The sequence below is a fragment of the Stylophora pistillata genome, chromosome 11, assembly GCF_964205215.1.
Source record: "Stylophora pistillata chromosome 11, jaStyPist1.2, whole genome shotgun sequence".
NCBI lineage: Eukaryota > Metazoa > Cnidaria > Anthozoa > Scleractinia > Pocilloporidae > Stylophora > Stylophora pistillata.
The window spans coordinates 6,730,161-6,744,425 of record NC_142529.1 but is presented as its reverse complement, the minus strand read 5'-3'; the positions used below and the strand labels follow the sequence as shown (position 1 = coordinate 6,744,425).

At 37.8% G+C, this 14,265-nt stretch overlaps 2 protein-coding genes across 2 annotated transcripts in view; one reads left to right on the top strand and one right to left on the bottom strand.

Annotated features, from left to right (window-relative positions):
• LOC111319259 (receptor-type tyrosine-protein phosphatase F) overlaps positions 1-2,622 on the bottom strand; it is a 94,785-nt gene extending 92,163 nt beyond the window's left edge. Inside the window, exon 1 of the mRNA XM_088737356.1 lies at positions 2,541-2,622. Within this exon, the coding sequence (XP_088593482.1) occupies positions 2,541-2,613 (73 nt within the window). The 5' untranslated portion in view covers positions 2,614-2,622. The remainder of the gene's footprint in view (positions 1-2,540) is intronic.
• LOC111347091 (uncharacterized) overlaps positions 1-14,265 on the top strand; it is a 325,446-nt gene that overhangs the window by 112,014 nt on the left and 199,167 nt on the right. The window lies entirely within an intron of this gene.

The following is a 14,265-nucleotide window of genomic DNA, read 5'->3' as shown; positions in this document are numbered from 1 at the left end:
TGTCTTAGTGAAATACTGGATTAATGTAAGCATTTTTAGAATAAATAGCACAGGTAGAATGATATCGAAGGGAACTTTAACCTGAATGGATGCAAATGTTACCACCCGACAACTTCACTGAAACATAATGAATTCAAACTCTTTCTCTGTTTGCTGACAGAATAGTTCGAAGTTTAAATTGACTTGCGTAACTTTTTCGTTCATGTTCCTAACTGAGCTAGTCACAAAAGTATGAAGGTGTTTAACTGTCCCGTTTGTTGTAAGATAGTCTTATTATTAAGAAAATGCGAAACTCAAATCAGCTCTTCTATCTTTTTGGCACCGATGCTGTCTGCACTGGCGATTAACTTGTGATGTGCGCGTAACTCTTAGGCTTCAGCACTCAAAACTGGAAGACATGTCCAACTAATTCCGCTAGATGTAGTAAATTAGAATAAAGATAAACCTTACGATTAGATTTCAAATGATATGGTGCTCACCTGTAGCCAGAGGTAGAAGTACTGCGAGGAAAGCTTTGCGGAAACATAGCTTGAGATTAAACCGCGACATGTTTCGACCGAAACTGTCACGGAAGACCGCACGATTGTTTTGCATGACCGGCCATTTGTAACAGAAAGCTCATCCGACAAAAGATGTCTTTGTTTCCTCGCTATTCAAGCTCGTTTTTGCATAATTTGTAGCGTACCGTCATTACATGTAAATTTGGAGTTTTCAAGCAGGTAACGTTAATTTCTAAAACATGTTTCATTTTTTTCTTTACCGAATTTATAGCTGTTACACAAGTGTGCATGTTTGTTCTTCAGTTTAAATTTCACCCTTTGATGCTTTGGATGTAAAAGCAACAATTTGAACGATCGTGAATGCCGTCAACTACAAAATAACCGAGAGTGAGGCCGTTAAAAAAACCCTCAAATTAAAACCTCTATAGCTCGGCCAATACGACAAAGTGAAACTGATATAGACTTGGTTGTTTGCTGGCGAGTAAATCTATTGATGAGAACTACCAGGCAACTGTGACAAAATTTAAACTTTTTGTTAAATGTTGAGACTACTCTAAATAGTTTTGGTGCTATGCTAAGGATTCATAACAGATCTACGGATTGTGCTTTCCACTTAGCGATTTAAGCTTTACACACGACACGGAAAATTTTGATTGTTCTTCAGTTGTGTCCTCTAGAGTTATCAGCTGTTAACTGAGGTGAAAACTACCTGTTTACAAAAGTTCTCTAAGGAAAATTTCGTTTCAAAAGTCATCATGTCAATGCCAGTTTTCCAAAGCGAGTTTTTTACACTCTTTATATTAGATGTGAGCTTGAATGTATCCTTTTTTGCTTACCTCGTTCCTTCCCGCATAATCTCATATGTTGTTTAAAATTGTACTTCAGCTGTTCTTCTAGAACTTCCGCTGTTTGTAGCAAATTGAGTCAACTCTCTCTGATTGGTAGTCGGCGGCCTTTATCGTTTTCATGCGCTCGAATTTTCAAAAATCGAAAAGAACTGCCGCGGTACTTATTCGACATTTTGAAAACATGAGTAACAACAGATATGGAGAAGAGCTGGTTACATCTACCAACTGATTTATGCTGGAAATGGCATAATTCATAATACTTAATCCTTACCTCATTATGCATAAAACTCTGTGATGAAAAACAACAGAACATCTTTGCAACCAACTTTGTTTCAGAATAGTGCCGGATTAAATGGGAATCTTTGCACTAAATTGTATAGCTAAAATTAGTGAGTAAATAGAACCGGTAGAATAATTTGCAAGAGTCCTTTAACTTGAAATTGAAGCAAATGCTACCACCTGATAGCTGTACAGAAATATAGGCACTTCAGACTCTCTGTCTGCTTGCTGAACAATTTAAAGTTTAAACTGACTTTTGTAAATTTCTCTTTGCTTACTCACTGGGAAAGTTACAAAAGCATAAAGGTTTTTAACTTTCCGGTTCGTTGTGAAGTGATATTTTCACGAAAAATATGCGAAAACAGGAACAGCTCTCCTATCTTTTTGGTGTTGATGCTGTCTGCATTGGCGATTAAGTTACGTTGGTGTGCGGAAGTCTTAAGACTGATTATTTAAACAAAGTTTAGCCGTTGTTTAACAAAACCGAGTTCACCATTATCTTCATTTAAGCCGAACCTTTTATCTGAACATTTATATTTCGTGAACAGTGACAAGAGGGCCGAAAACTAACAGTCGAAGGACATTTATCTCGTCACTGCGTCAACTCTTTAACAGAGAGTACGTGAAGCCCATTGCTTAGGTAAAACCGCGGTATGGGTTAGACCTCGTTTGAATAACAGGCGTTTAGGCTTCAGGACCCAAAAGTGACAACCAATTTCGCTCAATTTGATAATTAAAGTGAAAGAAAACGTTGTTGATGCTGTCTGCATTGGCGATTAAGTTGCGATGGGGTGCGGAAGTCTTAGGCTTTAGAACTCAAAGATGAAAGATATATCGAACCAATTCCGCTTCATTTAGTCATTAAAATGGTAAAGATAAGTTACGGGTAGATTTCAAAAGATACGGTGCTCACCTGAGGTCAGAGGAAGAAGTACAGCGAGAAAAGCTGCCCGGAAACAAAGTAGCTCGAGATTTAATTGCGCCATGTTTAGATTGAGTATGTCATGGTATATGATCACGATTGTTCTGCCATTTGAATAGAAAGTTCATCTAACAAAAGATGTCTTTACATATGATGCACGATCATCGCAGTAGATAGCGCTATTCAAGCAATAGCGAAAATCAGACCTAAAAAATATCAGACCTGTACGGGAATCGAACCACTGACCTCTGCGATACTAGTGCAGCGCTCTACCAATTGAGCTAACAAGCCAACTGGGAGCAGGCCGTGAAGTTGATTCATAATAAACCCGTGAAAGTGATAAATGAGATACAATGAAATATATGAAGTTCATATATTTTGTACTGCGCTATTAGATACATCTGATGCACGATCCTCGCAGTACATAGCGCTATTTAAGCAACAGCGAAAATCAGACCTGAAAAAAAAATTTCGTACAGGCCTGATTTGGTAGAGCGCTGCACTAGTATCGCAGAGGTCAGTGGTTCGAATCCCGTACAGGCCTGATTTTTTTCAGGTCTGATTTTCGCTATTGCTTAAATAGCGCTATCTACTGCGAGGATCGTGCATCATATGTATCTAATACCGCAGTACAAAATATTTGAACGTTATATATTTCATTGTATCCCAAAAGATGTCTTTGTTTCCCACTATTCAAGCTCGTCTTTGTGTAATTTGTAAACATATCGTTAATACATGTAAATCTGTGGTTGTCAGTTTTTTTTATGTTAATTCTTTAATAATGATATATTTAGCTCTCTGTCCTCTCTCGGTTTGTTCGGCAGTACGAATTTCAACCTTTGATTCTATGGATGTAGCATTCATACTTATATGATCGGGATTTTCAAGTAGTTTCTAACAGAACCAACATAAAGGGCGCGCTCTGATTAGTCGATTCAGTGTCTATTTTTGGCCCATGGGTGTTTGCTGCTAACGTGAACAAATGCATCGACTAGTCATCGATATATGCGTTATCAACGAAGCTTGAGATCAAGAGGGCCGAGTTCTTTCTTTGGTGCCGATGATATATTGGTCTCCTCTCAGCACAAGGAGAAAGAAAATGGCTGAAACCCTGACACGTATATAGAAATCACTTACATATTTTATCCGAGATGTGACTGCAATCATTTGATATGTAATTAAGATAAGTGTCAGGAGTTCGTAAGAAGTGAATCGATCCTGGGTTCTTCTATTTAATTGATCGGGTATCGGATGCCCCAGCACAAGCAAAATGTCTAGGCAGTCGTATTCACAAGGCATCAATCAACAAAAGTATGTCAGTCTTCTTCGATATTCTGATTGGTTTTCTTGATATTAACATCTAAAGTTGGAGTAGCTAAAAATATGCGAGGCGTTTTTCGTAAATGGGCGCAAACAAAAACGTACATTTTCCTCGTATGAACATTGGCTAAATCCATTCCTGAAAAAACGGCGGCAAAGAAGCGATCATGTATCTTCAAAATCGTTTTCTTGAACGTCCAAGAAACCTTTCGCCATAATCTTTCTTGTAGTAACATTCAATTTTTGCCCCCCTGACGACCTCAGGGACGTTTGCGAAAACACAAGGATTCGCGAAATGTGAAAGAGATGACGCTAGTTGCCTTTCATATCACTTTATGTCTATGATGTTTGTAAATATGCGAAAGTCGGTGTCGCAAAATCTTGCTCTCAGATACTCATCTGTCGCTGAGTCTGAAACTCCTATAATATTGAAATGCATGCCGACGTCCTTGGTACACAGTTTCTCTTATCAGTTGCTTTGCCAATTGTGCATTTTAACATTTTCGGACTTAAAGGAGTTCGGGGAAGCATAGCCTCTGCCCTACTTGAATCACTACGAAAAGTAGAAGCGTCTATACACAAAGGAGCATTCCTTCCGGGTTTTGATGTTAACAATAGCGGACTGTCGGTTATTATTTGTAACTTTTGAGAGCGGCTATTACATTCTGTCTGATACTTACCACGAAATTGATTGTTGACCCCCTCCCCTTCCTCGCCCCACCTTTCATTAATAATGCGCACTTTTGCAATGGAGTCATTTCCAAGGTACATCTCGACGAAAAGTCAGATATTACAGTAGACAGCTGCAAGAGATTGCACATCAAAGGTACCGTATTTTATCAGCTATAAGCTGAGCAAGTGACTATTAGTGATTCTACATCCTCACCGCGATGCTTACAATATGGAGTACCTCAGGGATCGATACTTGGCCCATTACTCTTTACTCTCTACCTGGCACCTCTTCAAGATGTTATACTTACTCGTGACTTAAATTGTATGTTCTACGCCGACGATACCCAACTCTACATCACTATTAAAGATCCTGAGCATTCTGCCGAGTCTGTAAATATTCTTCAAGCATGTGTAAATGATGTTTTTGCATGGTACACTCTGAACATGCTGAAGAGCAATCCAGATAAAACTGAAATTCTGCACTTCGCCTCCCGGTTCAAGAAGCAACCGTCATTGTTGGAGACCGTAACATTAGCAAATAGTCAAATAGGAATCAAAGGAAAATCTAAGAATCTAGGCATTGTAATGGATAAACATCTATCTTTTAACGACCATATCAATGAAACATGTAAAAAAGCCATTTTTGCTATAAGATCCATTGGACGTATCCGTCGATACCTTCCCAATGATGCGTTGAAGATGCTAGTCGACTCCCTTGTAATTTCTAGACTAGACTATTGTAATAGCATTCTATATGGGATACCAAAGTATCAAAGGGACAAATACAGAGGATCCAGAATATCGCTGCTCGTTTGATAACCGGAACACGAAACACTGACCATATCACACCTATTTTAAAGAACCTACATAGGCTGCCAATCGAAGCAAGAGTTAATTTTAAGATATTACTTATAACTTATAAGATCTTAAATGAGCAATCTACTAGTTATTTAGAACCTATTATACAAGAATACTATCCATCAAGAACACTGAGATCATCAACTCGCTCACAGTTATGCATCCCACCTATTAAATCCAATTCCTATGGTGGACGAGCTTTTTCAGTATCTGCACCGAAACTATGGAACTCAATTCCCGAATATATTAAAAGAGCGGAAACAGTAGAAACATTCAAAACTAGGCTTAAGACATTTTTGTTTAAAAAACATTACTGTTAATTAATTACTTATTCTCTATGTCTTAATAATCTGTTGTTAGGTGCATTGAGATAAGAAATGCGCCCTATAAGCATCTAATTATTATTATTATTATTATTATTATTATTATTATGTTTAGCCTAACTTTAAATTAAAATCTGACTTGAAGAGGGGGTTTCGACTTATAGCCGAGAGTTTAACCTGAACAAAAATTATGGACTTAATAAAACTAAGATGAATACGCATATATTCGCATACAAGCCGAGCAAAACACATGGAAAAAAAAGCAAGAGTTATTGGTCATTAACTTTTAATGTGGTGGCTCCTAAAGGAGCCGTTTGTTTTCTGTCGTGAACTGCACGTTCGAGGATGTCAGCTTATGGCTCAACTTCGCTTTCCGTATCAAATTCTTCATCGATCTCATCTTCTTCGGCGTCATTGTCTTGCTCCTCTTCATAGATGGCGTCATCCTCGGTGCCGTCAAGCGCATTGGAGACGCCGCAAGTAAGAAATGATTTCCTCACCATCTCCTCCGGGATCTCCCTCCAAGACTGCTTTATCCAACGTAGAACGAGTTTTCTTGACGGCGCTTCTTTTTCCCAGCAGGAGTAGACTCGAAGGGGTCAGTTACCATCCACGACAGGTACTTTCTTCTCATATTCTCCTTGAAGGGCTTATTTACACACTTGTCTAAGGCTGGAGAACTGGAGTTAGGCCACCGGTAATAACAGCTACATCGATACTTCGCCGCTGCAATGCTTCTTTCACTGACTCAGTAAGATGAGCGCGAAAGGAGTCCCAAACCAACAGCGATCGCTCACCAATGGGATTTCTTGGAATGCAGGTAAGAATCCACTCCTTCACGCCTATAACGAAAGAAAGAATACAACAATCGATTAGACCTCACTTTAATCAAAGACTTCAATAAAGCTGCGGCTTTAAACACGAGTAAAGAGCACAGAAAAAAGAGGGCATATGAACAATTCAAACTGTTAACTTACCAGCTTCATCCATCCATCCCTTTTTGTGGAATGAAACACGAACTGAGGCCGGAACAACCAGGTCTCTCTGGATTCGTACGCCTTTGAAGATAACTTTAGGTGGCAGCCTTTTGCCATCAGCAGCGACCGCCAACGTGACTGTGAAGTTTCTCTTCTCTGCGCCACAGGATTTCACAGGAACTGTTCGGCTGCCAATGAATTCCAGAGTATGGCTGGACGGAATCTCGAACTGCATTGGTGTCTCATCCATATTGAAAATTCTGGACAAAGGGTATCCACGGCGCTGACGAGCTGCGATCACGAACCGGTGGAATTTTACTATTTACTCTTCGAGATCGTTTGGCAGACGCTGGGCGAGGGTGGTCTTCGTTCGGAGAGTGACGGAATGGCGCCGCTTCCAGTTTATGTACCAGCCTATAGATGCTTTGAATGCGGGATCATCGCAGACTTTTTTCGCCTTCAAACTAAATTAGGAGTCATACTTTTCACAATAATGACAAACAATCTTTTAGCTGATTGGCACCTGAGAGTCAAGTTTGTGGATGACACGTTTGCCATAGAAATACTACCCAGGAACTCTATCAGTCTGCTCAATACAATCGTTTCTAACATTCACGAATTCTCCATGGACCATAACATGAGACTAAACCCTACTAAATGTAAAGATATGTTAATTAACTTTATGTTGTATCCTAATTTTACTCTCAGACCATTAGTCATTGGTAATAAACTATAGAACGCGTATCGACTTACAAGATTCTAGGAGTATTCATTGATAGCGACCTTAGGTGGAATAGCCATGTTAACTACCTATATATAAAAGCTTGCTAGAAGCTCTACTCTCTACGTATTCTACGTCGAGCCGGCGTTGACCAACGTAGCATGTTAAAGATCTATACAAGGATTGAAAATGAACGACTATCGACACAGGATTGTTAAAGAGAGGTCTCTGAACTCGGAATGTTCATATGATCAAGCCGTGAATTCAATTTTATTCATTTGATCGGATCACATCAAATTCAGCTTACTAACTGTGATTTGTTGTTATTCTTAGCCATTGTATTGAGTAGGTAACAATATTGATACAGATGTTTCCCGAGAGGTAAGCGTAGCTTTCGTCAAATATTCATGATAGTTGCCGTACCGTTGGATAATTAAGCCGTTCTTTCATTTCATTTGAACAGATTTTAAAAGCTAACTGTGATTAAAATTTTTCATGAGCTCTTATACGTTTTAAGAACTAGGTCTCGGCTTATAGCTGAGTTTTTTGTGTTTATGTTTGAAGACGATTGTATTAAGTTTAAGAGTTAAAAGTTTAGGGTCTCGGCTTCTAGCCAGGCTCGGCTTATAGCCGATAAAATACGGTAAGTAGAGAACCTCGGATGAAATATGTAATTGATTTCTATATCAAACAACAAATATATATGACAATGAAAAACTGCGATAAAATATTATAAAGCATGACACGACGTTTCGACGTTTCCAGAACGTCATTATCAAGTAAACTAAAATAATAAAATCGAGCATATATATAATGAAGCGGTGAATAAATTACAAAACGTTAAAAGTCAAACAAAAAGTTTAGCCCTAATGGAATCGCTCTGGGTGTTTAAATTGGGCCTTATTGTTCTTATGTACAACATTTCATAAACAAGACAATCCCATTTCGTGCCGCATTTTTTAAGCATTCTAAACTGGTTCTCATTGAGTAAGTCCAAATCTTTACTTATTCGAAATATATATGAAATACATATATATGAACTGCGGTTATGAAACGTATATGTGCACGATCCTTCGCAGTAAAGCACTATTTAAGCAATAGTGAAAATCAGACCTGAAAAAAATTCAGGCCTGTACGGGATTCGAACCACTGACTTCTGCGATACCAGTGCAGCGCTCTACCAATTGAGCTAACAAGCCAACTGGGAGCAGGCCATCAAATTAATTCGACATAAACCCGTAGATGATAAATCAAACAACAAATATATATGAAATACATATATATGAACTGCGGTTATGAAACGTATATGTGCACGATCCTTCGCAGTAAAGCACTATTTAAGCAATAGTGAAAATCAGACCTGAAAAAATTTTTCTCAGGTCTGATTTTCACTATTGCTTAAATAGTGCTTTCCTGCGAAGGATCGTGCACACATATGATTTCTATATACGTGTCAGCTTTTCAACCATTTTCTTTTTCCTTGTGCTGAGAAGAGACCACTGTATCACCGGCTTATTCGTTTTTGGCTTAACCAGTAACTATTTCAAGCTAAACAAATGACAAGTCAAACATTTTGGTTGCCGAAAATCTGTTACATTTCAAACCTTGTAGACTAGGAACACAACATTCTAAATAAATGTCAAAGTTGACCGCTGAACAAGATCTGATCAAAGATGGCAGATTCTCCTTTTGATTTACATCAGCTTTTAGGGAATCAAATTATCTTTTTGCCACTAACACATATCATGTAAGTCGATAAGTATCACGCCGTAAAAGACCAATGATCTTGATCGATCTTCCCGAGAGCTCTCACCGCTTTTAATATTTCAACAAGGCAACGAAGCAAATCGAATCTGGTACATTGTTGACATATGGCCCCTTATCTAACCAGCCAAACAAATGATATCACGCTACAAGTTGCAACTAAGGCACCACAGAGACATGTATGTACTATCAAGTTTCTTCCCATATTTCATTTGTCAGAAAGTTTGACTACATGTGCCCTTAATGTTCATCACCAACTGCTGCGTTTCCTCGAGAATAATCCAAATATGGCTGCCAAAAAGGTTCGCAAAAAGGGCTCAACTTGCGCTATTCAAAGATTCTCTTCGCGTTCATGTTTAAACGATACTCTCTGGGAAATTTCTTGTAAATTTCAGGTTATTTATAGTTAATAAAACAAAGATGTGGTTTACGGAATTTTGATGATAGACTAAAATGCAGGAGGTAGATGTAAATTTCACCTCAGCATGGGTTAATCAATAGCCCCAAAATTTAATTACTGATCTTGGAAGTCCATTGATGGCTTTCACTGCCCATACAGGAATAATGATCAGAAGTGGTTGGTGACTGGAGATATTGGGCCTTAAAATACGCTTATTTTTGGACTTTGTCAAAACCAGAAAAAGTCGTCTTAACCAGGAGCCCATGGCTCCTGTCTTTACTAAATCGAGAGGTAAGGGAAGAAATGAAATAAAAAAGTTAAAACAATTCAATTTTCTTAAAGTAGGATAGTTATAGAATACAACCCAGCTGACTGAATTTGTGGAGGGATTTTCTGCTTGTCACAGCAGCAATACATAGTTAGCTAATTAATTACTCGGGCTTTCCGAAGCAAACACCCGCGTTATAACTTCGGCTTGGTTTTTTTTTTTTTTTTTTTTCGCGTTCAGTCACAAAACGCAGTTCAACTACAGTGCATGCGTGAAGTGTACGCGCATACGCAGAATGAAGCCAAGAGTGCATGGCTTAAAGCAATGGTCGTCTTCCTGGAAAGTTCCTTGCTTGATGCACGCGAAAGAAATTCGATGGATATTACGCCCAATACACATACAAAGTCACACACGTTCGCGGTAGACCCACGCAAAAACTTGTGGAGCGTTTTGGGAACGGATCGGTCCGCGAACTTTACGAGAGATCAATTTACGAGCGATGCTTAACGAGTGAATCTTCTATCGAGGAATATCAAGCGAAACCTGCTATATCAAACAAGCTATCTCATATTATGTTTACATGTAAACATTACCCAGTAGAATACCAGAAGGTACTCTTAAAAGTCTCAGAAGAAAGGGCAGAAAACTGAAGGAATTTGTCTATGAGCGTTAATTCATCCAAGCGTACCGAAGTCCTCTCGGCTACGTCGCTATGTGAAGGTTAGAATAGTTACAAAGAATGTTTGTAAGCTTAATTAATACGAAGAGGGTGAGATTAAATAAAGTTCCACAACATGAGAAGAAGTATTTGTTGACTTGTTCTGTGAGGTTATATCAAAGGATAATTAAATTGAAGTATAGAGCAAGTCGGTATTTATCAATGAGTTTAAGCTCTTTGATTTACAATAACAAACGAGGAATCAATTCTGTCAATGATCTTGTGTCGATAATGAATATTGGAGATCAATACATTACGTACCTACCCAAGGTTCGTAAAAGCCTTGAAAGTCGTTGAAGATGCTTGAATTTAAAAAGAAAAAAAGGCCTTGAAGTGCTTGAATTTGAGGAATAGAGCCTGATTTTTGCAATGCTTTTTCTTTGGCAATTTTCAAGTTGAAAATTACAGTACTTTCATGGAAAAGCTGAGAAATGATGTGAAATAATTTTAAAATTGCTTATGCAAACCTTTTCAAAAGTGGTCCTTCAATTTTCTAAAACTTGGCCATCAAAGTCATTGAAAAATTATTGAATTTCAACCTTTGGCATCTGTAGGAACCTTCTCCTATATGGTAATATATCATTCTGATTGTTGTCTAGTACCATAACGACATTCACTACACTCCAGAAGACAAAAATAAATGCAAGTAGACTTATTCATGACCAGAAATGACGAAATTGCTTGACGTCAGTAACGATGGTAGTTCCCTAAAGATAACTCCAGCAAGCCTGAAATCCAGAAAGCCTGGGTTCATGCAGCTATTTGTCTAGTTATGCAAAAAAATGCAGGAAATGGAGGTTTTCCCAAGTGTACCTTATATCTCCCAGGGAATTAAACATTTTGACCTATTATTTTCACACATTTGTTAACTCACGACACTTAGCATTTATACCAAGTTTGAACCAAATCCGTGATTTGAGGTTTATAGCCCCATGCCCGGTTCTGCCTAGTTTTCTCATGGACACACTCTTAAGCATTTATTTTGAAAGTTTGTCACCATGGCCATTTTTTAAAATTTAGTAAGTGCGTTACAGTTTAACAAAGTTTGTGGCTTCAAATCGACTGACTCTTCAAGGAACAGTCACCCTCTCAAATGTAGAGTCAAAAAGAACATTACAACTTTGTTAAAAAAAATGGTTCAATGTATCTTTGAGATCCCAAGCAGTTAAAGTAGCAGCAAACAGTTGTAGGCAGTCTTACATGTAGGTTTATTTGTAATGTTAGGTTTGAAGTTTTCTTTGGTGCTTGTGTAGCAGTACTGTCTTCTGTTTTCTTCAGCCCTATTAATTCACGTGTTTTCAACCATTCATGAGCAATTTTGTGGTATTCACCCTCTTTTGTTCCTCAGACCATTTGTAGAGGTTGTCTTGAGGCATTTTGGCCTGTCTCAATTAGTATTCATGCATCTGTGGTGTTCTAGCGGTCACTTCTTAATGTTCTTGAGCAATTATATACTTAAGTAGTACAATTATGTACTCAAGAGTTTATTAGTAATGTTCTACCAGTTGTCTTACAGCTTTCATAAGCAGTCGCCAAATTGTTGTCTTCAAACAACAGTCCCTTGGTACCATGAAGAGTTCAGGGCCATGCCTTTCCCTAGACATGGTGGACACCTCTCTCAGACCTACATGTAGTCATATGGTCATCGGCTAATTCTGTTGTTGAAACATGTATAACTATAATACAACCCCTGAATACCGGTAAATTTCAAACAAAGATTTTCATGTATCATAGTGGACATACATGTATTTTGAAAATTGAGGAATATCAAAAGTTTATTTGACACAAAGTATTTTACACAAAAAGATTCAAAAAATGAGAATGAGTATGTGGTGTGCTCAAAAGTTTTAAACCAGTTTGAATATTTCACACCAGTTTGAAAAATTTAAACTGGTTTAAAAAAATTCAAGCCAAAGGAAAAAGTAGACCCACAATACATATTTGTCTCAGGGGAGACAAAGACAAGAGGAGCAAATAAATACATTTAGTTAGAAGTATTCCATAACTTCTACTCTCAGAGCTTTGAAGCCATACTATTCCGTTGGCTAAAAGCAGATAAACTTTGCACTTGCAAATTCCTAAAGATTGTTTTTTACAATGCTATTTTGCAAAATTTGAAATTATTTTATAATTATTTTCGTGATATACTGTATCAATGACTACTTTTAAGTCTCAGCTACTTCATAAACATGCGGCCACTTTCAGCAAAGAAATTGATGGCCAAATGATTGAACCATGAACCATGGAGACTTCTGTAAGCAAATGTCTGTAATGGCTAAAATGCTATTGTAAGACTTATTGTTTCTTTTGTTAAAAACCTAGCACAAAACCAGTATGTGACCCTGTATTAATTAGAAGTTGAAATATAATTTCCGGTGATAGTTGAGGGAGAAATAAATGTAATTACTGAGAGATTAGTAGAGGCATTGCTCAGACAAAACACCAAAAAATTTATTTTTTGAAAGGACTAAATTTCATACAACTCAAATATAATCTCTTGGGTGCTAAAAAACTGACTAATGCAAAGTTCTGGAAAACAACAGTGGGATGGAAGATGGAATAAATTCCGGCATAGCTTCATTGCTACACAATTGTTTCAAAACGGTCTGACTGTTCGCTGAATGATTTAAAGCCTTCGTAAATTTGGAAGATTTTCCCATGCTTCCAAACTGAGCTAGAAATAATAATAATTACAATAACAATAATGATAATGATAATATTAATAATAACAGATTTATACCGCGCCAGTATCCCACTGTTCAAAGGCGCCTACAGAAAACTTTAACATTACACTTAAGACAGCTAATATTAATTATAAAAGGTTTTTCTAAAAAGAAAAGTTTTTAATCTACTTTTGAAAACAGACACAGACTGAGCATTTCTAATTTCACATGGCAAAGCGTTCCATAATGCTGGTGCTGCTACAGAGAAGGATCTTGCACCAATTGTTTTCAAGTTATAGGATGGAGAAACCAGAAGGCGCTTGGATGATGAACGTAGTTGACGGGATGGGGTGTAAGATGTAAGAAAATCACAAATGCACGACGGTGCCAAGTTGTTAAGTGCCTTGTAGGTTCTAAGTAAAATCTTAAAAATAATACGTTGATGAACGGGAAGCCAATGAAGATTGAAAAGAACAGGCGTAATGTGATCATGCTTTTTTGTAAGTGTGACGAGACGCGCCGCGGTATTCTGGACGTGTTGTAGCTTTTTTATAGTGTAGGCTCGTAGGCCTTACAAAAGAGAATTACAGTAATCCAGCTTCGAAGATACAAAGATATGAACCAGCAATTCAGTAGTGGTCGCTGAAAGATATTTCCTGATATAGCTAATATTTCGCAAATGATAAAATGAAGATTTGCAAATCTCAGTAATATGATCGTTGATATAAAGCAAAAATGGCTATCAAACATATTGCCGATATTCCTCGCCTTTTGCACGGAATGAACAGTCTCACCAGCAACTGAAATTTCGTGAAGGAGTGGTCTTGAAAGATGTTTGGCGGAGATCACCAATAATTCAGTTTTGTCTTTATTTAATTTAAGGCGATTAACCATCATCCAATGATTAATTTCATTCACACAGTTCTCGATGCTAGAAACCGCTAGATCCCTATCAACCCAGGTTGGTTGGAAATACAAGTAAAGCTGTGAGTCGTCAGCATAAAAGTGATAGCCAGGTTAAATTACGATGTC